The sequence below is a fragment of the Prenolepis imparis genome, unplaced genomic scaffold (assembly GCF_030444845.1).
Source record: "Prenolepis imparis isolate NDT839.2.m4 unplaced genomic scaffold, iyPreImpa1.0 SCAF_9, whole genome shotgun sequence".
In the NCBI taxonomy this organism is placed as follows: Eukaryota; Metazoa; Arthropoda; class Insecta; order Hymenoptera; family Formicidae; genus Prenolepis; species Prenolepis imparis.
Window position 1 is genome coordinate 13,906,329 of NW_028141167.1, and position 24,375 is coordinate 13,930,703.

At 29.5% G+C, this 24,375-nt stretch overlaps 4 protein-coding genes across 5 annotated transcripts; 2 read left to right on the forward strand and 2 right to left on the reverse strand.

Moving 5' to 3' along the window:
- Positions 1 to 919: 919 nt before the first annotated feature.
- Positions 920 to 4,275, reverse strand: LOC145940372 (proliferation-associated protein 2G4). The gene is made up of 7 exons (XM_083045449.1): positions 4,122 to 4,275; positions 3,020 to 3,254; positions 2,604 to 2,766; positions 2,338 to 2,517; positions 1,683 to 1,931; positions 1,204 to 1,350; positions 920 to 1,120 (listed from the first exon to the last, which is right to left on the reverse strand). The coding sequence occupies exons 1-7, from the start codon at positions 4,204 to 4,206 to the stop codon at positions 1,019 to 1,021; spliced, it is 1,161 nt and encodes a 386-aa protein (XP_082901575.1). The 5' UTR covers positions 4,207 to 4,275; the 3' UTR covers positions 920 to 1,018.
- Positions 4,276 to 7,071: 2,796 nt separating this feature from the next.
- On the reverse strand, positions 7,072 to 9,161 carry Aph-1 (gamma-secretase subunit Aph-1). Of its 2 annotated transcripts, none has more exons than XM_083046338.1 (3): positions 9,020 to 9,161; positions 8,525 to 8,932; positions 7,072 to 8,412 (listed from the first exon to the last, which is right to left on the reverse strand). In XM_083046338.1, the coding sequence occupies exons 2-3, from the start codon at positions 8,755 to 8,757 to the stop codon at positions 7,929 to 7,931; spliced, it is 717 nt and encodes a 238-aa protein (XP_082902464.1). In that variant the 5' UTR covers positions 8,758 to 8,932; positions 9,020 to 9,161; the 3' UTR covers positions 7,072 to 7,928. The 2 variants fall into 2 exon arrangements, with proteins under 2 accessions (XP_082902464.1, XP_082902466.1); XM_083046340.1 differs by having other exon boundaries at positions 8,525 to 8,953; positions 9,020 to 9,132.
- A 2,453-nt stretch (positions 9,162 to 11,614) lies between these two features.
- Phax (phosphorylated adaptor for RNA export) lies at positions 11,615 to 15,987 on the forward strand. Its single transcript, XM_083046238.1, has 4 exons — positions 11,615 to 11,679; positions 14,014 to 14,611; positions 14,982 to 15,254; positions 15,415 to 15,987. Exons 1-4 carry the CDS (start codon positions 11,629 to 11,631, stop codon positions 15,678 to 15,680), a joined length of 1,188 nt encoding a protein of 395 aa, XP_082902364.1. The 5' UTR covers positions 11,615 to 11,628; the 3' UTR covers positions 15,681 to 15,987.
- An 843-nt stretch (positions 15,988 to 16,830) lies between these two features.
- Msh6 (DNA mismatch repair protein Msh6) lies at positions 16,831 to 24,005 on the forward strand. The gene is made up of 20 exons (XM_083046133.1): positions 16,831 to 17,099; positions 18,040 to 18,195; positions 18,293 to 18,369; positions 18,455 to 18,508; positions 18,702 to 18,908; positions 18,985 to 19,119; positions 19,214 to 19,349; positions 19,700 to 19,980; positions 20,056 to 20,181; positions 20,286 to 20,370; positions 20,452 to 20,737; positions 20,809 to 20,964; positions 21,192 to 21,349; positions 21,417 to 21,505; positions 21,580 to 21,870; positions 21,979 to 22,194; positions 22,494 to 22,673; positions 22,759 to 22,936; positions 23,384 to 23,535; positions 23,700 to 24,005. Exons 1-20 carry the CDS (start codon positions 16,967 to 16,969, stop codon positions 23,955 to 23,957), a joined length of 3,354 nt encoding a protein of 1,117 aa, XP_082902259.1. The 5' UTR covers positions 16,831 to 16,966; the 3' UTR covers positions 23,958 to 24,005.
- Positions 24,006 to 24,375: the final 370 nt, after the last annotated feature.

Genomic DNA, 24,375 nt, shown 5'->3' on the forward strand with positions numbered 1-24,375 from the left:
CAAAATTGGCTAATCTAGAAAAAACTAGTACTAAAGTGAATCGTATTTTTTGTGCAAATATTCAGATGTTATGATATATGCTCGCTTATCCATGAAATTAAATTGATATTATTTAAAATTATAAAACATATGTGTATATACATATGTATGTGTGTACATTTTATTACAAGATGTTAATTAAATTTCATTTAAATATCTTCTCTGTTAAATAATATAAAAAGGTTCGGGACCTTTCAGCTTATTTTTCATCAAAGATTTCATTACTGATTACTTAATCAGCAAGAATTAATTGACATCCTGTGTATAAAATAAAATAATACATTCTATACAATTTTATAATTTTAATTATTTACGAAAGCGAAAATGGCTCTTAATATATTTTGAATTTATACGATTCACTTCTTTTAGCCAATCCAAATGTTCCACAGAAAACTGTCACACAAAATCGTTATATATAAAACGTTAGTTCAAAGTTTGTAATGCATTACAATTTGCAAGTAATCGTCATACGAGTAATTAACAATCTATAAATAGTAATAATACCATGGTCCACATTAAAAGATATTCCGATACAACTTAAACGTTGAGAAGTTTTGACATAATATATGATATAAAATTTGATTTTCGGCAGAGTGGCGAGAAGGTAAAAAGGAAAGAAGGTATATAGGTGGATACGTATCAAATGGCAAAACTTGATTGGATTGACACTTCCATTTGGATAAATGAGATACATAAGTAGGAAGGAAAGAGGACAAATAGGTAAATAAGTCGATGGATATAGATATCAGACGGTTGCTGATAGCAAGAACATAACAATGCAAAGCATTGTTGCGACTTGCAATTTATCAATGCAATATCTAAATGAAGATATATGATTATATTAATTGAGTGATTTGTGTTTAAAAGTGTCCAGCCTTAGTTTTTTTTTTTTTTTTTTTTTTTACTTAAATCACTAAATAAAAAATATTGAAGTAGTGCATGATGTCAATAAGTCATGGTATGTATTAGAATGACAGTGTTAGGCCTTAGCATCGACTTCCATGGCAACGTCCACAGCTTTTTCCGCCTTCTTTTTCTTCTTTTTCGCCGACTTCGGATTTGCCGAAGAGTACAAAAGATTCTGAAATTTTTAATTATGATTAATATAACCATATAATAATTAGAAAGTTGTGTTATGTAATTTTCCTCATTATAATGTTTTACCTTCAACTCAGGATCGTCCACGACACAGTCAGACTGATAAATATCGAGATCAAAAGGAATTCCTGTAATTTTATGGGGTCCATTAGGCATCAAGAGTACTGTAAATTTGAATTGTGCAGCATATTCGTTTGGTTTTTCGTATAACACCTGCATTAAGGAAAAGTGATATTAGAACCTTACTGAGTAAATTTCGGTCCATAAGATTTCTTTTTTATATATGTCACAGAATAAACTTTTACAATATAAAATTTTATAATGAATGTGTTTTAATTTTATATATAGTATATTCTTAAATATATTTTTTCTCTCTTCAAAAAATACTATTAGCATGATAGTTAAAAGAAAAAGAAAAATATGTTCAAAAAGTAAAAATAACTGTAATCTTTCTATTAAATGCAGACATAATATATTTGTTTCGCGATTTTATCGTATAAACTCTCGATGGAGATTGATAGATTAGTACATATAAATGTCCTTACTTGGAATGGCTCGATCAACCTATGATTTACACATTCTACAACAGCCATTTTCGCTTTCTTCTCGTCTTCGAAGGTGCGTAAATTGAATGGCATGAGTCCATGCTTGTGGGAGACTTCTGAGTAGAACATGCGAGACGCCTTCAATTTAAGTTGATATGTCTCCTCTGTTTTTTTATATATTGTGACTCGAGTGTCCTGTTCCCTTCCTATTCCTTCACCTGTGCTAACCAGTACGTCCATTGCATACACCTGAAATTAAATATATATATAAATGATCTTTAGCTCGTTTTCCGAGAACAAATATAAATAATGATAATAAAGCCAATACGTGAGCCATTGGACACTGGTGGAACAAAATATTCATATTATATTTTTTATAATACTTAAAATCTTTTGCAGTCCCGAGGGATAAATATTATAAAATATTTTATATTATAAATATTATAAAATATTTTATATTATAAATATCATAAATATTATAAAATATTATAAATATAATATATATACTGTACTCTTTAGCATGTACACCAATATTTACTCCAATACATCAAGCTTGTATTGACCTTATCATATTCTATTTTATTATTTTATAAATAATTAATTTCCAATTTACTTATGTATCGATTTGAATTGAATTTCAAGTGCATATTTTCACCTCATGAGTTTCAAGTGTGTACTTTTCATGTTCTTTCTTTTGTGCATCATTCGGATTCTGAATTATCGTTTTCTCTCCATCAATCTTAAATTGTTTTAACTGATGACTTAACATGCCCTCAATCGGCTTACATTTATAAGCGTCACATATTTTTTCCACTGTGCCTGTTATTGTGTATGTCTGAAATATATAATAGCGTATCAAAATTTGTTTATAATTTATAGATTTTAATTTTAAAATAGATGAAAGAGTATTCTCAATCCTACCTCTGTACCTGGCTTCAACAGCCTTAATGCAGCTTGAGAAGCAAAATGTGCAGCTAAAACTACATCTGCTTTTCTGCCTGTCACTTTCTTCTCCAGTGAAGAACTTATAACAATGGTGTGTGCCACTACAGCTATGAAACCATCGATGTGTGCTCCTAGATCACTACAATCATATAATTTTATCAATTGTACTTGTTAAAAAAAATGTCAGAATTATTTAAATATATTTGACATGTTAAATATTTTCAGTAATGTATTGTTTGTATTTTAAATTAAATTAAATTAAATTTAAAATACAATAAATTAATACAATTTAAAATACTATTTAAATTAATTAAATTTAAATAATTTAAATTAAATTAAATTAAATTTTATAAAAATTTATAAAGCAAGTTTTTTTTTAGAAATAAACTTACACTTTAACCATATCTTCATCTTTAAGAATAAGATCAGGTTCACTAGCAATGGGCGAGAAGTGACAAATGCAATTATTGACTGATATGCATGTTGGAAAAGCGATTCCCTTTTTAAGTTCTTTCTCCTTTTTAAAAACTTTGCTAGTTTCTTCTAAAAGTAGTTTGTCACCAAACTCACATATTTCTCTCACGGATGCTCCAGTGACACATTTGTCTAAAACTTGCTTTAATATCCCTGCAAAATATATATATATATATATATACAATATATTAATTTAATTATGAAAAAAATGTTAAAATAGCTGATATGAACGAAAGTTTTTTTGCAGAAGCTATATTTTTCGCAAATATTTTAATTAGATATGATATAATCAAATAATTATTTATCATTCAGTGAATATATTACAAAATTGATACAGAGACTGTGTTTCAAAATTCGAATTATCAGGAACTGGAAATCTATAATATATATAACGTGAATTATAGATTTCCAGTTCGACAGGGAATTTCAAAGCACAGCCGTAGAATAGAGAAGTTTAGCAATAATTTAAGTAATATATACATAAAATGTCACAATTTTATATAAACTCCTAAAGTAATGAAGACATACCGTACATTATTATCTTGAAAAATTGTATAAGCTCGCAAGCGAAGAAGATAAATGTATTTATATACAGATTATTCAGCGTGAGATAAATTAAATGTAAATAATCTATAATTCACGTTACATTATATACTTATACACAGCATATATTATATTTATCTACATACTTGGTGTGAGATAATTAAAAAAGGAGTATGTAGACACAGCATGTGTAGAGATACTGTATGTATAATAGACATATAAGCAAATAGATGGAATTTGTTCAGCGAGCGTGCATTTTTCTTTTTTCTTTTTTTTCATCGAGGAAACGCTCTCGGATCATATTGCGGAAATGCCAGGGAGCGATTGGACTCATTAAAGACTATAGCACATGGCTGCGAAATAGCCCGGCATTGGCGCGCCGAATTCCATATGGCGGATAGTGAGAAAAAAATGCGCGCCCGAGCCGAGTCCCCGATTACGGGGATTTTGCACGGATACGAGGAAGCGTTCCCTTACGGTTTACGATCTCGCCGGCCATTTTATACTTGGTGACAACCAAGTCCTCGGCGATGGTCTTCTCGGTCTCTTCCTTGTCCGCCATGTCTTCGGCACACTATATCGCAATCACGTGACTCCAACAGCTCCTCCTATGATTCCCTCACGGCTTCAGTCGCGAACCATAGACGATATGAGATATGTAGTTGGGATTCTCTTCGACTTTGGCGCTAGGGAATAATCTGGGGAATAATTCTAGGGAATAATCAGTGAAAATCCTCTTGACCAATCGGAGCGAAGCAGCTTGCCGGTTCATTGGTCGAAAATATTAATATTAAATATTAATGGCCTAATTTACATCGAGCACTTGATACGCGTATCAAGTAGTGAATTTCAGCTGATCAGCCAATGAATAAACGAATTTAATAGTTATTTACTATTTGATACACGTATCAAACAATCGGTGTAAACTAGGCCATTTACGGTCTTGAAATAAGAACGGACTATGAATACCGGCCTTAGGGTGCATTTTCACTTGACGCTGTGACGCTGGATTTCAGCGTCAAGCATCAATAAAAACAAATTGACGTTAGCGTCTGTTGACGCTGGCGTGAAAACAGCCTAGCGTCCAAGTTACAACTATGACAAGCGTCTCGTTCTTCGTTCTCTGAAAGCTGAACAAATCAAGCTTTTTCTTCTTGACGCTAGCGTCACAAATCAGATCACGTGATCAATTAGACGCTAGCGACAAATTGATAGTGAAATCGCACCCTTATATTAAAATTAAATCAAACAATAACTGGTTAACTTCACTTCGCTCACCGGTATATACAAAGTGCAACTAACGCATTTGATATACAACTGACAATGAGATTAAATTAAATTAACGCTTAAACTGACGCTACAAATATTTGATCGATATATCAGGATGGAGAAATCCTTATCTCTCGCTCTGATCAATCAAATGATTCAAATGATAGAAATGATTGAAAAATTCACGTGCCATAACAGTAGGAAGGAGGAATAAAAACACGGCCCACAGACGTAATAAAATACGTAGATGGAACATTAGCCATCGATATGCGCGCGCGTTCGACTTTAACCTTCAAGTGGCGCTGCGTCACGTGGTCGCGCGGCGGTCGGAATTCGGCGGCGCGGAGTGGGGGTGAGTGGTGGGGGGATGCGCGCGCGGCGCACGGCGCACCCCCCACCACTCACCCCCACTCCGCGCCGCCGAATTCCGACCGCCGCGCGACCACGTGACGCAGCGCCACTTGAAGGTTAAAGTCGAACGCGCGCGCATATCGACACGCGCTCTCTCCCTCTCGCCGTAAGCTAATCGACGAATCACAGGGTGCGTTTCGTTTCACGCATGAACTGCATAAAAGAAATGTTTAAAATGTACAAAATGTTTATTCAAATATATAGTTATGAATTATTAATACGCATTATATAATTTAAAGTAATGTTTATAATTCGTTGCAAATTCAATTTATGTATTCTTTCTTTTCTTAATTATGACTGGGTTCATTATATTCGGTGTGTTTTGTTCGGTTATCTGTTTTTTCTCGAAGAGACATATTTTCTGAATATTCAAAGGGATTCAAAAGATTAAGGAAATCTCAAAAACGATTGGAGTTATATTCAAAAGATTGAAGTGATTCAGCGCAATTGGAGTTATTTTCAAAAGATTGGAGTGATTCAGCGCTGAATTTCAATATCTCAAACATACAGAGTTCAAAAGATACATTCTCTCACAGTCGACATTCAGATTAAAGAATCATATCAAAATTCTTCAATAATCAAGTATTTATACATTCAATACTTCTTTATAATAAGAGTTTTCTGGTAGAATTATTTCGTTCTCAGAAATTTTTTTCAACTTGATTTCTAGATCCTAAAATATTACCTAGAGATTCTCTGCCAATATGAAAATCAAAAACAGACTTCAAAAATTAAATAAAATATGCTTAAAATATAGAAATGTAAATATTAAAATTGTAAATATTAAAATGTGATAAAAAATGTTAAAAAAATAATAAAACACCATTTTGGATTAAAAATAATTTTATATATAGTTATGGATAGTAAATTAAAATCTTCTAATGTTGTTTTTTGGACTAGTTTTCTAGTAGCCGAGAAACTGATGGTTTTTTACAAATGCGTAATGGTCTTCCTTTTATATTGACTTGAATATTTGTTTAAATATTTGCATTACAAGATAAAACTCATCTCATAAAGTCCTTTATAGAGTTGGCTTAAAAGTCTCTCCAAAACCTTCTATTTCAATAATAATAAAAAATTATGTATAACATATAATGTGTATCATAATATCTGTTAAAATTAATGTAATTGTTAACATTTTAAAAATTTAATAAAGTTTATGAAACACATTCGTACTTGTATATGTATATATACATCTGTCTAATAAGAGCGTGACCAACATAACTTTTAAACTATTTATTATAAAAAAAAAAAAAAAATGAAAAAAATTACATATATACAACAATACTGTAATATAACGCTTTTGCAGAAAATCTAATAAATCCAATTAATAAGTTCAATCAGCTGCTGTAAATTATTTCTTTGAGACTTTCCACTAATTTTACAGCATATTCTCAAGGTAAAAAGATCGTTACATCGAATTTGTCGAGATAATTGTTTCACGTGTACACTTTTTTCCACGCAGTTTCATCTTCATTAATCATCAATGATTTGTTGTTGCTTCATCATAGGAGAACTCTTCTTTATTTCAAAAGTTTTCAATGTGTTTTCAAAGAGAAGTTTGCTTGGTCACGATCTTATTAGACAGATTGTAAGTACCCGTAATAAATTTATCTGTAACTAGACAATGATACAAAGTAATTATTTTAATTATAATTATTACATATTGTATTATATAAAACTATCTTGCATTTTACAAGAGGTAACAATAATATACATAACTGATATTGTATAAAAATTGTTTTTATTTTGTTGTCATATGAAATGTAATGTGAATAAACTGAATAAAATATTACAAAATGTGTCATTAAGTCAAGATTAAATGAATTAAATCTCAAGATATATAGGTCACATTAATTTTTTTAAGTGTAATTATCGGTGGCTTTTTTCGTTTTTTTTTTTATATATACATAGAATAATAGACAATTCCTTCGACTTTATAATTTTTTCGTTTAATCTAGTCAAGGAATTCATTTTTAAGATGCAAATTGATGCACAAATAAACATCTCAGTTAATAATTTATAATAATGATTTATGATAATTTATAGATGTATACACATGATGCATGTAATTATATATATATACTTAAAATTTTTTTTCTTATTAAATGCACAAGGAAAAAATGTACATTTCATGTCATGCTTCAGATTAAAATGCTATTCCATTTTTGTCTATAGTGGTTTGCTGGATTAAGGGATTGATTAATATCTTAAACTAAAATATTCAGTATTGAAGCCTTTTAGAGAAATAAACAGTCAAATTTTGAAATGTTCTTAAAAAATGTTATGTAATTATAAATATATTCTCTTTCTCTCATCATAGAATTCAACAGAATATGTTTTAGCCACACTACAATATTTATCATTCACTTAATATTTACAATACTTCATACGTATATTTCATATATTATAGCTTAATAATTTGGAAAAGATCCATTTATGTTTATTTTTTTAATGCATTCTTACATATTATATAATGAAGCAAAGAATAATTTTTTTCTTACAAGACCAGCGCATAAATGGAGAGAATGCTTTTTTTATTATAATGCTATCAAAGATGGAATTCTTAACCAATCACATAATTAAGTAACTTTTATAAAACTCTCAATTTCTTCGGAAATAGAAAATTGAAGGTTGCATCCACCCACCTGCAATTTTGAACGCGAGTGCAGTCGTTATCACTAATACTATGTATGCTGACAAAAGACTGGCTGCGTATGCCTGATAACGATTGAGCAAGGTCATACACGAGACAAACAGATGCGTTCCGACTACCCAGATAATGTGTCCCCAATTTCTTTTGTCCAGCGCGGAGAAAAAGATGACGCCCCAGAATGTATGTAATAAAATGAAGCACAACGTGGTAGCAGCTGATATGATGAAGAAGTATTCAGTGCCTTGCCAGAGTCCCATAGTGCCAGGCCCGACTGCGTCAGCCAGGACGTTAACTAAAGCGAAGGCACCGCTCATGAAGCCGAAGCCTAAACCGCACACATAAGCAAATATGTGTCTGCTGTCCGCCACATGTGTCGTTGTGACTTTCTCCAAGCCTCTCTCGGCCTTACGCAGCACCCAGTAAAGCAAGTATCTTTAAAAATATAAGACAAATGATAAATTCTATATATGTATACGAGGATATGTATAAAATAAGTGATACACATAACTGAATTAAAATTCAGACGCTAGAGAGTAAAAATCACCTGAAGCTCTCCTGGAACAATACGGAGAACACCAGTCCAAACGCAAGGTTCTCCTGTAGAGGAACAACAGCGTACCAGAGTATGGATGACAGGAGCAACGAAATGAGCCAGAAAAAGGCGCTGGCGATCAGTATGATTATCCTGATGGGTTCAGCAGCGATGGTAAATGTAAACATAGCTAGTGGTGGACCGAAGGCCAAAAAGGCGCAACCAAAAAAATCCATAACAGTCATTTTTTTTTGTTTTTATGATCGGCGACGCCGGGTTGCGAATACTCTTGCTCCGTCGATCTCTTTCCCTTTCTTTCACGTTAATTTCTCGTCAAATGTCAGCATCGGTGGACGCTTACGATTCTAAGAAGCCTTTGTATATAGGCTAGGATATTCCCTTTTATCGGCATTTATCCTCCTGATAAGAGATACACGCAGTCTTAACAAATAATTATATTCGTTTGTTTTATTAAAAAATATATGCATATTAAAGAAAATCACTCACTAATTAACGAATTCAATTTGTATTGTATCCATATATCGAATATGTTCAAAAATAGCTTCTGTTCTGGCTGCTGCAGTAGTTTGTGAATTGGAGAGACAAGTTTCGCGCATGCGCAGAAGCTCGAGCGCTAGCAGACGCTATCGCGTCTCTGTGACGTCACATATAGGTTGCGTTCGGAAACGTCACCGAGTGCATTCCCTCTCTTTCTATATCATTTCTCTCTCAGTGAGCACTCGGTGACGTTTCCGAACGCAACCCTGCAGTGTTGTGCTTAGATGATTTTAAAATTAGCTAGATAAAGATGAGATAAAAATATGTAAATTCATCTTAGATAAGATGAAGATGATTTTGTTTCAAATATATCTAGATAAAAGATAAAATTATATGACGATTCATCTAGATAACTTCCAGATAATATTATTTTTAAAATCGCTTATGTAAACAGTTTAAAAAATGTAAATAAATAAAAATGTAATGTAAAATAAAAAAAATGGAAATTATAAGAGATATAAAAATATATTCATAGTTTTTTATTTATAAGCTTTTATCGTTTACTGCTCAAGTTCTACTACTTCAAATATTTTCATGTGCTATGAAACTCTAAATCAAATTATCTGAATATTATTTTAGATCATTTAGTAAAGATAACACTTTTTTTAATCTAAGATGCAGATATAGATAATACATTTTTTAATTATCTATATAAAGATAAGATAACGCCAAAATTTCATCTAGATGATCATCTATATAATTTTATTTAGATAACAGCAAACACTGCACATATGTGTGTATATTTCGTTGCGAAATGCTTAATTAATTATTTATTAATTATTAATAGTAATATATATATATTTTTTTTTTTATTAATAATATTAATTATTACTTATTTATTAATTACTGTATCGATATTTCTGTTCCATTCTTTGGAGGAATGGCTACGATTGGTCGGTGTAGGAAAATTTTAGGGACTTAAAAAATTCCCTATTCGATAGCCAATCGTGTCCATTCATGTTTTCTAGCAGTCGATGCTTCGTCTATGTATTTTTATATGTCTGCCTGTAACAAAGAGTAAAGAAATACAGGAGGGAATGTATCGGTGGTGGGGGCTAGGCAAATCGCTGACGGAAGTACGTCATGGCCGCCATCTTGAGTGTCCACTTTTTTGACGTTTATAGCGTCGTCTGCAGCTATAGTTGTCGAAGCCTGCAGACACGTGTGCGTCAAATATTATTTTATGTACAATCATTGTAAAAGAAATAGTGAAATAGAGCATCACGGTGCATTGTCAGGCCTGTGGCATAACAACAACAGTGCGAAATTATGGGATAACATTTCACCGGTTAGTAATTGTTATCAGTAATATAATAACAAGAATTTTATACCTACTGTTCTAATTTTCTAAATAAATAGTAATAAACAATTTTTCTATCTATAAACGCTTTTCAATCTATTAAACGCTATTAAAACCTATTTATATTCTGGCTATGGTTGTCTTTTATTTTCTTGATTCTCATGCACGAGATAACTCGCTGATAAAAATTACGAATAAAGTATAATTTCCAAAGCAAATTATTTCGGAAGTCATACTTTACATAACAAATTGTTTTCTAATTACCGTAATTTTGAGGTTCTTCCAGTATCTCCGAAAAGCCATTCAATATTGGCGCCCATAAGCAGCCATTTTGAGTGTCCACTTTTATGCTGGGATATATACTCACTTCCGTCCGCTTAGCTCGAGCCATATGCTCCCTCCTGTTTCTCTTTAAGCGGGGAGCACACAAACTTGCATAGGCGCATAAGCGTATGCATAAGAAATTTGATTGGTCCATAAACGTATGCATAAGAAAATAAACCAATCAAATTTCTTACGTATACGCTTAAAGGCTCATTCAGACAGGACGCGTCAAGCGTCAAGCAGCGAGCAGCAACCAATAAGCGAGGCAATATTTTTTACGCCATTGCTAATATTACCTCGCTTATTGGTTGTTGAATGGTTGCTGCTCGCTGCTTGACGCTTGACGCGTCCTGTCTGAATGAGCCTTAAGGCTCATTCAGACAGGACGCGTCAAGCGTCAAGCAGCGAGCAGCAACCAATAAGCGAGGCAATATTTTTTACGCCATTGCTAATATTACCTCGCTTATTGGTTGTTGAATGGTTGCTGCTCGCTGCTTGACGCTTGACGCGTCCTGTCTGAATGAGCCTTTACTCTTTGGGCTGCATTCGGAAACGTCACCCGAGTGCATTCCCTCTCTTTCTATATCACTACTCTCTCAGTGATATAGAAAGAGAGGGAATGCACTCGGGTGACGTTTCCGAACGCAGCCTTGGTCTGTAAGCTCTATTTTAACGCCGTTCATGGAAAGTAAGTTTGCAAGAAGCTAGAAATTTTATATATCCACATCGTAGAAGTTAAAAAATGGAAAAAAACGAATACCGCGCATTGCTAAACATCTGATTGAAGATATCATCATCATCGAGAGAAGAGGAAGAGTGAGTTTTGTAATATCAATCGAAAGTATTGTGATTTTTGTAGAACATCTTCCTCTCGTTTATTTCTCTTTGTACAAAACAAGGAAGAGAGATAAATAGATAATCTTTGATAAGAAACATGGAAGCGGAACCATTGGATTTGGAAGATGGTGAAATCGTTGATGATGAGGTCAGTCACTGAGAGAAATATTCATTTAATAAAAATCTAACCTCAATATAAGCTCACTATGCAATATAAATGAATCTTATTTTCTTAATTATCGATTTAAGCTTACTTGCATAGAATATAATTTCTTTGTCTTATATATTTTTTTTTATTATAATTTAATTATTTTTATCATGTAGTTTAGATTTTTATCATATACATACATATATTCCCTAACAGCACAGGTAGATTCTGAGAATGTTGGAGGATATCGCAAAAGTACATTGTGTACATTCTCAGAACATTCGATATACGTACTACGATATACCGAGTGCATACTATAAACGTTCCTATGTCCCACTTATTTTAGTTCGTAGTATATACTGCGAATATCTTTCAGAGTATATCCTTAGTATATCTTTAGCATATCTGTAGTATATCTTTAATATATCTTTAGTATGTTCTACAGTCACCCAGAATGTATATTATGCATTATTTAGGTCTGTTCTTTTTAGCTAAACTGGTTGTATAATTCAGAGTTTATCTTTTTTTCAAAATGTATAAAAAAGATAAACCCTGAACTAGTGTAACCAGTTCAGCTAAAAAGAACAGACCTATTGATTAGGATAAAGATAGGATATTAGGTTATATTTTTAATTTGTATTCTTTATTAAATATTCCTTCATTAAATACACACACACACACACACACACATACACAGACAATGCAATGCCACGTAAGATTGTACTTTTTTATCGAACTCTGAAATAATCCTAAATTATCGTCGAGAAGAGACTGAGACTGACAATGAGACCGCTGTAACAGAAACAAAGAAAGACCAATACTGACAATATCGGAAATTACGTTTTTTAAGGTGGCGTTGCTATCAGCGTAAATCAAAAGTACATTCTAAGAATATACATAAAAGTATATTCTGAGAATATATGTAAAAGTATATTCTGACAATATACGAGAAATAATATACTACAAGAGATGTTCTGAAAACATACTGAGAATATATGAGAAATGATATACTATAAGAGATGTTCTGATAATATCCTGAGACTATACGAAAAATGATATACTACAAGAGATATTATAGAGATGTTCTCAATATATTATATACAGTACGTACATTCACAGTATCTCAGTATAGAATGTTCGTATGATATCATGTGCTGTTAGGGTTGCAATACAAGATATCACAATAGAATTATCCGAGATCTATATATAGAGGAAGATAATATATGCATCAATATTTATAATTTTTATCCCTCCAAGTATTAAAATAATATTTATTAATTAATATCTAAACCAAATAAAGTTGCCTAAAAATTATACATATACAGACATATTCTTAATTTCAAATTTTATCCTTTAAATAGTTTTAAAAAATATTCATTATATTTTACTGAATGTTGTACAAAATTATACTATTAATACACATTAATTATATTTAAAAGTTTTTCTTGAATAAATAATAACTATATGCAACAAATATATATCTTTATAACAAGTATATATTTTTATATTTCTATATAAAACATTTATCATTTTTACAAAAAATATTGATACATAATAAAATACAAAAAATTTTAATAAACTTTTAAGAGTAAATTTTCAACAATTTTAAGTTTACTTTTTAAAAATTAAAAAGCAAAATGTTTTATTTAAAAAATTATATATATATATTTATTTATAAACTTTATAAAATACTTTATTTATAAAATACTTATTTATTATTAAATATTAAAGCCAAGTTAATGTATTTTAATTAAATAATTAAAATTACAGTATATTATATTATGATAAAAATGTGTAAATTAGGTATTGCATTGTATTTGCTACTAGTTTTTATTTTTATCAGTTTAAATTTTATTTTATTTTTATAAGATAGCATTATAGAGAAATGAACAATATATGCAAAAAAAATAATAATTGCAAACATTTATAATTTTCATAATCAATAATGGAGACAAAGCAAAATATACATATACAATATTTGTTTTAGCATATCAAGAAAGTTTGAAAACAAGCTTCAGCCCAATTTACTTTTATATTTTTTTTTAGACCTTCACATTTTCTTTTTTTGTTTGTATATATGTTTTATAGGAAATTATGCTTTAGACATATAATTAACACAAAACAAGACAAATCAATGTTTATATTTTGCTCTGTGTTGCAATATATATCATAATTTAAAATAATGATATAAACTATTCTTTCTTATTTATATTTAATCACTTATATCTTAATCTAAAATTTTAGGTCATTTTTTAAAGTGAATTTTTATATAATGAAATTTCCTTAGAAGTCTAAAAATATTTTTTAGTAATTATTTATTTTTTTTTTGTATAGCAAAACGATGTCTTTGGAACGTATAAAATTTTGGAAAGACCTCATGTAGCACCTGTCACAGATGTTACAAACATGCGATACAATGATGAATCTGATAACTCTGCAGATTCTGAAAGTGATTCTGATTCAGATTCCACGCATACTAACGTCAAAAGACTTAAGCTTAAATTGAAAAAGCATAACTTATCAAAGGACTGGCCAAATAAAAATGATAAATACAAAGTATGGTGTAAACAAATGCAGGAAGAATCATTGACCGAGGACTTGATATCATGTGGTGTTACAAAGAAATTGTATCAGGAACGTAGTGTTGAGAGCTATAATTTTACTCTGCGATATAACGACAGAGAACCTTGTAATAATAATAGTTCTGACGATGAAAAAGATGTCGAACAAAGATTAACTAATAAGAGAACAAATTCGGACAGACATAACGTAAAACTTAGGCTAGGAAGAAGGAAAAACTCCATGGATCTTGACAATCAGAAAGGTTCTGTTAGAATAGTAGCAGACTTATCTACAACTGTGGATTCAACAGATGCTGACATCGCTATAGATATAACAACTAAACTCAGCGAGAGAAAAGATCTTCTTATAAGTAAGAATCTATATTAATGGTTGTATTATTTTTCTTTTCTTGCTATATAGAACAATTCACTTTCATTGTATATTCAATTTTAATGACAAATTGTTTGGATTTTGAGCTTTGTTTAAGAAAAATTTCTTTCAAAATACCAATTGGTTTCAAATAATAAATAATTGAGAAAAATTTGCTCTCCAAGTTGAGTTCCAGGAATTCATATAGATAACATAACATTAGTCTTAAGCTTTATTATTAGTTTTGTTTTAATATGATATTATAACGATTAATATTATAATATCAAAGCTTTAAAAATTGTAAGAAATACTTTTTGACTTTTTATATATAAACATTAAAAATTGTACTTATATATATATATATTTTATAGGACGAGTGGTGGATATAATTGGTAAAGAGAAAGCTATTGATTTTTTCCAAAAAACCAAAAAAATTGAAGAGAGTGGTGGAATGTTAATAATGAATGGATCTCGTAGAAGAACTGCTGGTGGAGTATATTTTTGGTTAGTGAAAAATGACAAACATATCCCTCAAGAAAAAATAAGAGAGATATTTTACTACGATCAAAAAGAGAGTAGCGAACAAAGGAAGAAAGCTAATGATGCGAGACAAAAAACACAGAAACTGATGAAAAGCTTTGAAAGTAAATGACATTTTATAAAATATTTTAAATAATGACGTTTCATTGTATTATTTATTTAAAAATGTTAAGTTATGTGGAAAAAGTAAAATAATGCACAAAAATATATAAAATAAATTATATATATAATATATATAATAAATTTTTCTTTTTGAAATTATAGATAAGTCTGAAAAAGATTTGCCAACTTTGTTAACAAGGGCGGAACTCTCTACAAGACAAATTGCAGAACAAGCAAGATTACGACGTGGTGAAGGCATGGATAGAATGCCATTAGATTCCGATCGTACAGTATCGAACCCACCACCTAGCCCTGTAACGGATGATCCGGATCATTCTGAACAATCATTGACACAGAGACACGTTCAAGATTATGCTGATGATTTTCTTGATATTGGAGCAGATATAGATTATATGGAAGTACTTTAAGATTATAGATTTTATATTCACACATACCCTAACAGTGTAACTTGTACAAATAAATAATTATTATAATCGGTTGCACATGAAAGAATAGTACATAGGTGTAATATAATTTATATAAAATTGTACATTTATCATGTTTATATGAATGAGAGAGAGAGGGAGAGAGAGAGAGAGACAGAGAGAAATAGAGATTAAAAATAGTAATCTAAAACTTTTCATTTTTTAAAATATTTTTATTTTATACATGATACTTGATACATTCATATAATTTATTTTTTTTTACGTATATTTTAATAAATCTACCTTTCTTTGAAAAAGAAATAAGTATAATTATACCTATGTAAAATGTAAGATCGACATTATTTATATCCTTAAACAAAGCTACATATAAAAAATACGTCAAGTACATAAAGAAGTATTCAAAAATTTTTATGTGCAGTAAATAAAAATCTAAAAAAATATCCCCCATTAAACAAACAATATACAATTGTTACAAAATTAACTTTTCAGAAATATAAGATCAATGCATTATATATATATAATTATATAATATTAATTTATAATTGATACTATTATTTATAAGAAAATTAAGACTCTTTTAGTTTGTATAAAGCAAATTTAATATTAACTACAATTTGAAAGAATTTTTCCTATATATTTTACACAAATTCTAAATCACATAAAACGAGTTTAGTTTACAAAAACATTCATCTTATTAATACATGTATTTCTATATAAATTTGTCAATTATTTTCGTTTTCTAATAATTGTTCACTAGTATTTATTTTCATTTTAAATATTTTGTATTTTGTTGAGTAATATAAAATATTAGGTAATATGATAAAAAGCATTTATAGTTATAAGTTTACAGATTTATAAATCTTATTTATAGTATTTTTACAGATAGCAATATTATGATCAAAAATTCTTTATTATTTTATTTATTTAATTTATTTATATTCTTATTTCTCTTTTATTTATTTTTCTATACTTATTCAAATTTAATACATTTGAATTTTTGGATATCACACACTATTCGTCTGATATCCAATAGAAAAATGTTTTTTCTAGGGACATCTTTCTTATTATAAAACAAACTTTTCTATTGGACATCAGATGTCGTACATATTGGGGATTTAATTTTCCTTTCCATTTAATTTTTACTAGTGTGTCAGGAGTTCAACTACACAGAGAACAACCTAAATGGAGTTTACCGCGTTTATTGCCTCACAATTATATGAATGAAATCTTGATATCTATTTTTACATCGTTTATATCGAAGCGAAACAATGCCGAAAGTAAATACGATACTTAATTATTTCACGTCTCCAAAAACTGTCAAGAAGCCAGAGGCGAAGAAAGAGGAGGTGGAAAATTCGCCGAGGACGCCGAAGACCCCGAAGACGGAACAAAGAAGAAAAGGTTGCTCTCAAAAACGATTTTTCCAACGAAGATACATTATGACACGTGTTGATATATCGAGATTAAATAAATTGTTGTTGTTATTTTCCAACATTATATGCATATAAAATTACGATTTATGTAATTTAGATATAAAATCCACTTACATGTGATTGCGTCAGTCATAACTCATAACTTTTGATTTACCTTAATTTATATATATTAAGATTTATATTGATTATTTCTTAAATATTTACAAATATTTATTTTTCATAAAAATGTTATAAAGCAAAAATTGTACAGTTGCATACGTTGTATATAATTTAAGTTATTATTTTTATCATTCTTATGATTGCTATATACAGGGTGTCCCATGACTCGAGGTCCATACATTAAGGGCGTGTTATTGAAGTCATTTAGAGTTGCAATTGTCTAATTAACATATGTTCGAAAATGCTTCCTAACAGAACTGTAACTATTGAAAGTTGATGTGACTATTTGAAATATTTTCTGTCAGTGTGATATTGTTTACATTTTTTGTCAGTTAATAGTTTATATAGAACAATCTCGCAATAGGAATAAACTTTGGACAGAATTATGGATGCGGCAACGTAAATAAGAAATTCTCCTGGCATGGTGGGGCGAGCTGTTAAATTACTTTTACGCAGAGCAAGATTTTGCATCTCTAGGAGATACCCTAATTTTGAACAGAATTTGTAATACATTTATAATTTTTAATAATTTATTAAATAAACAAGTTAAATTTAATATAATTTTTCTTTTCTTTTTTTTTTTCAAATATTCACATCAATTTTTAATGGTTGTAATTCTGTTAGGAAGCATTTATGTACATATGTTTATTAAACAATTTCAACTCTAAATGACTTCAATGACACGCCCTTAATGTATGGACCTCGCGTCATGGGACACCCTGTATACATTATATTATGATTACATACAGAGCTTACTGGAAGTAGCGGAAAAGAAAATAAAAATATTAATGATAAAAAAAGAGTGCATAAAAATAATGATGATACGGAAGAAAATGAGCCTGTAAAAGTTAAAAGAAGGCGCGTAGTTATTTTTGATGATGATTCTGATGAAGACTACAAGCCAGGTTTGTAAATTATACAAGTAATAATATTCTTGAATCATTATCTTAAATTAAGAAAAAAAAAAAAAAAAAAACATACATAAATACTTTTCTGTTATAGATGTTAAGGAATCTGAATCAGTTTCTGAAGAAGAAGAGGATGAACCTTCTTCAGAAGTGGAAGAGGAAACACCAGAGGTAGGAATAATATATTTCAAACTATACTAAATACTTTGTTACAAGAAAAATTGTATTTAATATTCTTACACTCTTTAAAAAATAGAAAAAGACACCCAGGGCTAGATCTAAGGCAAAACCAACTAATTCATCTAAAGCAGTAAGTAATTAAATTAAATAAATTATTACATTAAGTATAATTAATTATGTTAGGTATAATTAAGCTTAATTAAATAATAAAGCAATAAATATGCAATTAATTGCAAAACTTCTACATTTAATTTTTATTCCTATGATTATAATGTGCATTTGTGATTCTTGTAATTAATATTGGATACATTTTGATAATTTAGGATAAAAAAGAATCGAAACAGTCTGCACAAATTCAAAGTCAAACTGTGAGCAACGGACTTGCTACTACGCATGTTTGGCCTCACTTGAAGTTAGATTTTCTGCACCCAGAGAAAATAAAGGACAAACAGAAAAGAACTTTAAATCATCCAGATTACGATCCTGGAACGCTTCATGTACCAATTGATTTCTTAAACAATCAAACTCCTGTAAGAATCTTGTCGTTAAGTGTTATTTTTCATGTATCTACATTGACAATAATTAATCATTCTAAAATTTGTTCAGGCAATGAGGCAGTGGTGGGAATTGAAAAGTGAGCATTTCAACTGTGTACTTTTCTTTAAAGTTGGCAAATTCTACGAGTTGTACCATATGGATGCAGTTATAAGTGTTAACGAGCTTAGTCTCACATATATGCGAGTAAGTCTTAGACATTTATTAGAAATGCCAAAGTTACTTTAGAAGAACTTATTTTGTAAAATTATTTATGTAACATTACTTATTATTATTAAAGGGTGAATTCGCGCACTCTGGATTTCCCGAAATCGGCTATGGTCGTTATTCGTCGAGTCTGATAGAAAGAGGCTATAAAGTTGCGCGAGTCGAGCAAACCGAAAACCCGGAGATGATGGCAGCTCGCTGTAGCAAAAGTAATAATTTTTTCTTAATTAAATATAGAAAAAAAAAAGAAATTTAGGACTTTTCTTTTTCTCGTCTTTTATTAAAAAATAGCGCTAGTGTTTGTGAGTTTACACTCACTAGATTAGTGAGTGTAAATTAATATAATATAAATATATTATATTATAATTAATTAATTATATATTTATATATATATAATTAATTAATTATAAATTAATATATTATAATATATTATATATTATAATACATTATAAAATATCCTTACTAAATATATATTAATATATAATATATTATATATATATATATATATAATATATATATTATAAAATATCCTATATAAATAATGAATTTTTTTTTGCAGTGAGCAGACCAACAAAGTTTGATAAAGTTGTAAAGCGAGAAATTTGTCAAATCAGTACAAGGGGCACTAGAGTGTGTACTCCATTAGACGTTGAACCATCTACACCGAATTCCAAGTATCTGTTATCTTTAGTAGAAAGACGCAGTCCTGGTTCAAATTCTAGCTCCTTTGGAGTATGCTTCATAGACACAACAATAGGCGAATTCTATCTCAGTCAATTTGACGATGATTATTGCAATTCCAGATTGTTGACTTTGCTGGCTCATTATCCACCGATTCATGTATGACATACAATCACGAGTTAAATTATTGTTAATTAACTATATTGTTATTGAAATGGTGATTTCTGTTTTCAGGTAATATACGAACGTGGTAATCTATTGCGAAAGACTTTGCAGCTTATAAATAACATTCTACCAGCAGCGCTAAAAGAATCGCTACAGCGTGAAGCACAATTTTGGTCTGCTACAACTGTATTAAAAGTTAGTATAGATAACAGATAATGTTTAGTATATAAATGTAATATAATATGTATATATAACAGTATTTATTGTATAATAAATATTTTTTTCTTTCTTTTTTGAAGAATCTTCATGAAGGGGATTATTTCAAGAAAGAGAAAGATTCCAACTTTACATGGCCTGAAGGTTTAAAATCGTATCTTAATGAAGGTATGGATATATAATTTTAATTTTTTCAATTTTTATATATATTTTTGTGTATAACAAACGATTACTTTTATTATGCATCAGGAGATAGCTTGGGTTTGACACCAGCCGATAATAAAGAATTAGCAGTACATGCACTAGGAGGATGTGTGTATTTATTGAAAGCATTTCTGCTTGAACAGCAATTATTGGCACAAGCTTGCTTCAATACTTACATTCCGCCGGATTTCTCAGCTGCAAACAATCGCGCAGGTCTCAATTATACAAACACAATGGTGATAGATGCTGTTACAATAAAAAATTTAAGGATTTTTGGAGAAAATTCACTCAATAGTATTTTGGATCATTGCTGTACTGCATTTGGCAAAAGGTAAATAAGGTAAAAGATGTTGTATGCTATATTTTTATGCTTTATTCTATACATAAAACATTTCTTCTCAGATTGTTACGTGAATGGATCTGTAGACCATCTTGTCGCAAAAATATTATAACGGAACGTCAGGAAGCTGTGCAGGAATTGGTAGATCGAGTGGACGTGATACAATCAGCTCGCTCAATTTTGTCAACTCTGCCAGATCTTGAAAGATTATTAAGCAAGTAAGTTACAAAAAAATTAAATTTTACATTTAAATTAATTTAATTTTTATATATATTTAGATATATTAATATATATATACAAGGTGTCTTAATCTCCATACAATACTTTAATAATTATTATAGAGATAAAATAGAGAAAAATTTTGTTTCTACCTTTAATAGTTGTTTAGAAAACGATTTGTAACAACTTATACGAGACACTCTATACACATATTCTGCTTTAATAGAATACACGCTCAAGGAAATGCAGCTAGAATGAAAAATCATCCTGATGGCAGAGCTATAATGTTTGAAGGCCCAATATATTCGAAAAGAATAATTGTAGAGTTTACCACGACACTTGCTAAATTCGAAGAAGTTTTGAAATTTGTTGAACTGTTTAATGGTATGCTTATTATATTTTTATACGTTACAAATTTTATACATGATGATTCAATGATTATTCTTTACAGATTTTGAAAGTAATCTGATAAGTCGCTGTATCCGATACGAGCCGGATGGTGATTTCCCTCATTTACAGGAAACATTGGATTACTTTAAGGTAGCACTTTAATTTTCAATAATTTTTTTCCTTTAATCACTTATTTCTCTTTAATGTACGTATGATAATTTCAGACTGCGTTTGATCATGAAGAAGCTAAAAAGCAAGGTTGCATTGTTCCTAAAAAAGGAGTAGATGCCGAATATGATTTGGTCTTGGCTGAAGTTGAAAAGAACAAGAAAGATTTAGACAAATATTTGGAAAAACAAAGAAAGCACTTTGACGTCAAAATAACATTTTACGGATCAGATAAGAAACGTTATCAAATCGAGGTTCCTGAGTCGCAAGTTAAGAAAGTTGGTCCTGGGTATGAACTACAGTCACAAAGAAAAGGTTTCAAACGTTATTATACTGCTGAGGCAAAGGTAATAATAATAATAATAGTAATTTATACTTTTAATTTAAAAAAGAACTTGTTTTTTCGTGATAAAATATTCTTAACATTTATAAAAAGTTTGTTTTGATCATTGCAGGAACTTTTGGCAAGACAGATAAGCGCAGAAGAGCAACGAGATAAAGTGCTGAAGGATCTTAACAGGAGAATATTTGCGCAGTTTAGCGAAAAGTATGATATGTGGCATAAAGCTATTTACAAAGTGGCTATCATGGATGTTCTCATCTCTCTCGCGGAATATGCTCGAAACGACGATATGTGTATCCCGGAGATTCATGACGGATTAGATGGTGAGGTAAGGATATCGTTAGATAAATTAATATTATTCGTATTAATTAATATAAATTAATTAATATATACATTAATTATATATATTAATAATTTTATATATGTATATAAAATTATATATAATATATATAATATATATATAATATAAATTGTATATAATATATATTATATATTAATAATTAATTAATATAAAGATATTAATGTTATTCATAATTAATATCTTTATATTATCTTTATATATTAATATTATTAATATTGGTATTATTTATTCGTCGAGAAATGACACAATGAACGTAATTCTTATAGATCTTCATCAAGATAAGAGACGGAAAACATCCTTGTGTTGCATCTGATAACTTTATTCCCAACGATACTCTATTGGCGACTGATGACGCTGCCTCCTTTATGATTCTGACAGGACCAAACATGGGAGGCAAGTCAACTCTCATGCGTCAAGTGGGCTTGATCACGATCATGGCGCAAATAGTAAGTTTCAAGATAAAAAAATAGTGCGATGAAACTAATCATAATTTATAAATATGTAAATTGTAAATTTAATTTGCGTAAATAGGGCAGCTACGTTCCAGCCAGTTCGTGTTGCATAACATTGGTGGATCGTATTTTCACACGTTTGGGTGCCAACGATGATATTTTGACTGGTCAGAGCACGTTCTTGGTTGAACTGAATGAAACTGCTACGATGTTGCAACACGCTACGTCTTATTCGCTGGTTCTTCTCGACGAGTTGGGTAAGGATCACCTAATTCATTCTGATTTGATCGATTTATTCATTCCTCGTTTCGAAAATTTTGAAATATTCCTTAGAATATTATATTATAATATATTTATATTATATTATATAGAATATTATATAGAAAATATTCCTTAAATTGATATATATTGATATTAGGCCCTGCACACAATAGAGAAAATATTAGGAACAAATATTAAATATTAGGAATAAGAATTATTTTAAAATAATAAAATCGAAAAAACTCTGATATAAAAATACAAATTCGAGTATAAAGGACTAGTAAGGGCTAATAAACTACTCTAAGAGTCCTTTATACCCGAATTTGTATTTTTATATTAGAGTTTTTCCGATTTTATTAATAATATTAATAATATATATATTATATAGAATATTATATAGGAAATATTCCTTAAATTGATAAAAAATTATATCCTTATTTTAGGACGTGGCACATCAACCTACGACGGTACAGCAATAGCGGCTTCGGTTGTCGACGCATTAACCAAGTTAAAGTGTCGCACATTATTCTCAACTCATTATCATTCTTTGGTCGAGGATTACAAAACCAATAAAGAGGTCACATTAGCCCATATGGTGAGAATCTCTTATAGTTCTAATAATATAAATCTTTTTTATTCAAAATTATATATTTATTTATGTATTGTTATTTTATTACATATACTTATTGATCTCAATGTATTTTTAGAAAGTGTTTAAAAATTTTTATAGTGTTTTTTAATAAATTTTAATTTTTTTAGGCATGCATGGCTGAAACAGGAGAAGAAGAAAATGTATCAGAAGAGACAGTGACATTTTTATACAAGCTGAGTGAAGGAGCTTGCCCAAAATCTTATGGATTCAATGCCGCTCGATTAGCAGGCGTACCGTCTATTATCACAAAGAAAGCTCATGAGATAGCCAGTAAGATAGAACAAGAAACTAATGACAAACACATGTTTATTTCTCTTTGTAAAGCTAATGGTGTTCAAATAAGAAATTGTATTGCTGTTCTTTAAATGTGCCAAATAAATTATTACACAAGCACTGTATTATAAATAAATATTGATATAATCATTTAATGATATAATTGTAATATAAATTCTATAAAAATATACTATAAAATAATTCTATAAAATAAATAATATAATCATGATTATTGAAAGAATAATTATTTTTTTGGATTTGTTAAAATGGATGTGCAAATGGATTTGTTAAACTTTTTAAGTATTCTGAAGTGATTAATTACTAATTCGGAAATAATATATATAAAAATAAATACTATATATTATAAATTTAATTAACAAATTAACGCTTTAATCAGCTGATTTCTATCAAAAAATATTAATAGAAAATAAGGTATTATAACATATTATTTATAATATATTACTACTTTAATTTTTTTAACATATTACTTTAAAATTTAATTAACAAATT

Excerpts from the sequence above, each read along its gene's own strand:
- LOC145940372 (XM_083045449.1), bottom strand. The coding sequence starts at position 4,206 with ATGGCGGACAAGGAAGAGACCGAGAAGACCATCGCCGAGGACTTGGTT. Across the intron at positions 1,932-2,337 it reads ACACACTTGAAACTCATGAG|GTGTATGCAATGGACGTACT; the intron begins GTGAAAATATGC and ends ATTTAATTTCAG. Across the intron at positions 1,121-1,203 it reads TGGACGATCCTGAGTTGAAG|AATCTTTTGTACTCTTCGGC; the intron begins GTAAAACATTAT and ends TAAAAATTTCAG.
- Aph-1 (XM_083046338.1), bottom strand. The coding sequence starts at position 8,757 with ATGACTGTTATGGATTTTTTTGGTTGCGCCTTTTTGGCCTTCGGTCCA. Across the intron at positions 8,413-8,524 it reads TTGTTCCAGGAGAGCTTCAG|ATACTTGCTTTACTGGGTGC; the intron begins GTGATTTTTACT and ends ATATTTTTAAAG.
- Phax (XM_083046238.1), top strand. The coding sequence starts at position 11,629 with ATGGAAGCGGAACCATTGGATTTGGAAGATGGTGAAATCGTTGATGAT. Across the intron at positions 11,680-14,013 it reads GTGAAATCGTTGATGATGAG|CAAAACGATGTCTTTGGAAC; the intron begins GTCAGTCACTGA and ends TTTTTTGTATAG. Across the intron at positions 14,612-14,981 it reads GAGAAAAGATCTTCTTATAA|GACGAGTGGTGGATATAATT; the intron begins GTAAGAATCTAT and ends TATATTTTATAG.
- Msh6 (XM_083046133.1), top strand. The coding sequence starts at position 16,967 with ATGCCGAAAGTAAATACGATACTTAATTATTTCACGTCTCCAAAAACT. Across the intron at positions 19,120-19,213 it reads TTAGTCTCACATATATGCGA|GGTGAATTCGCGCACTCTGG; the intron begins GTAAGTCTTAGA and ends TTATTATTAAAG. Across the intron at positions 19,981-20,055 it reads CTCATTATCCACCGATTCAT|GTAATATACGAACGTGGTAA; the intron begins GTATGACATACA and ends TTCTGTTTTCAG.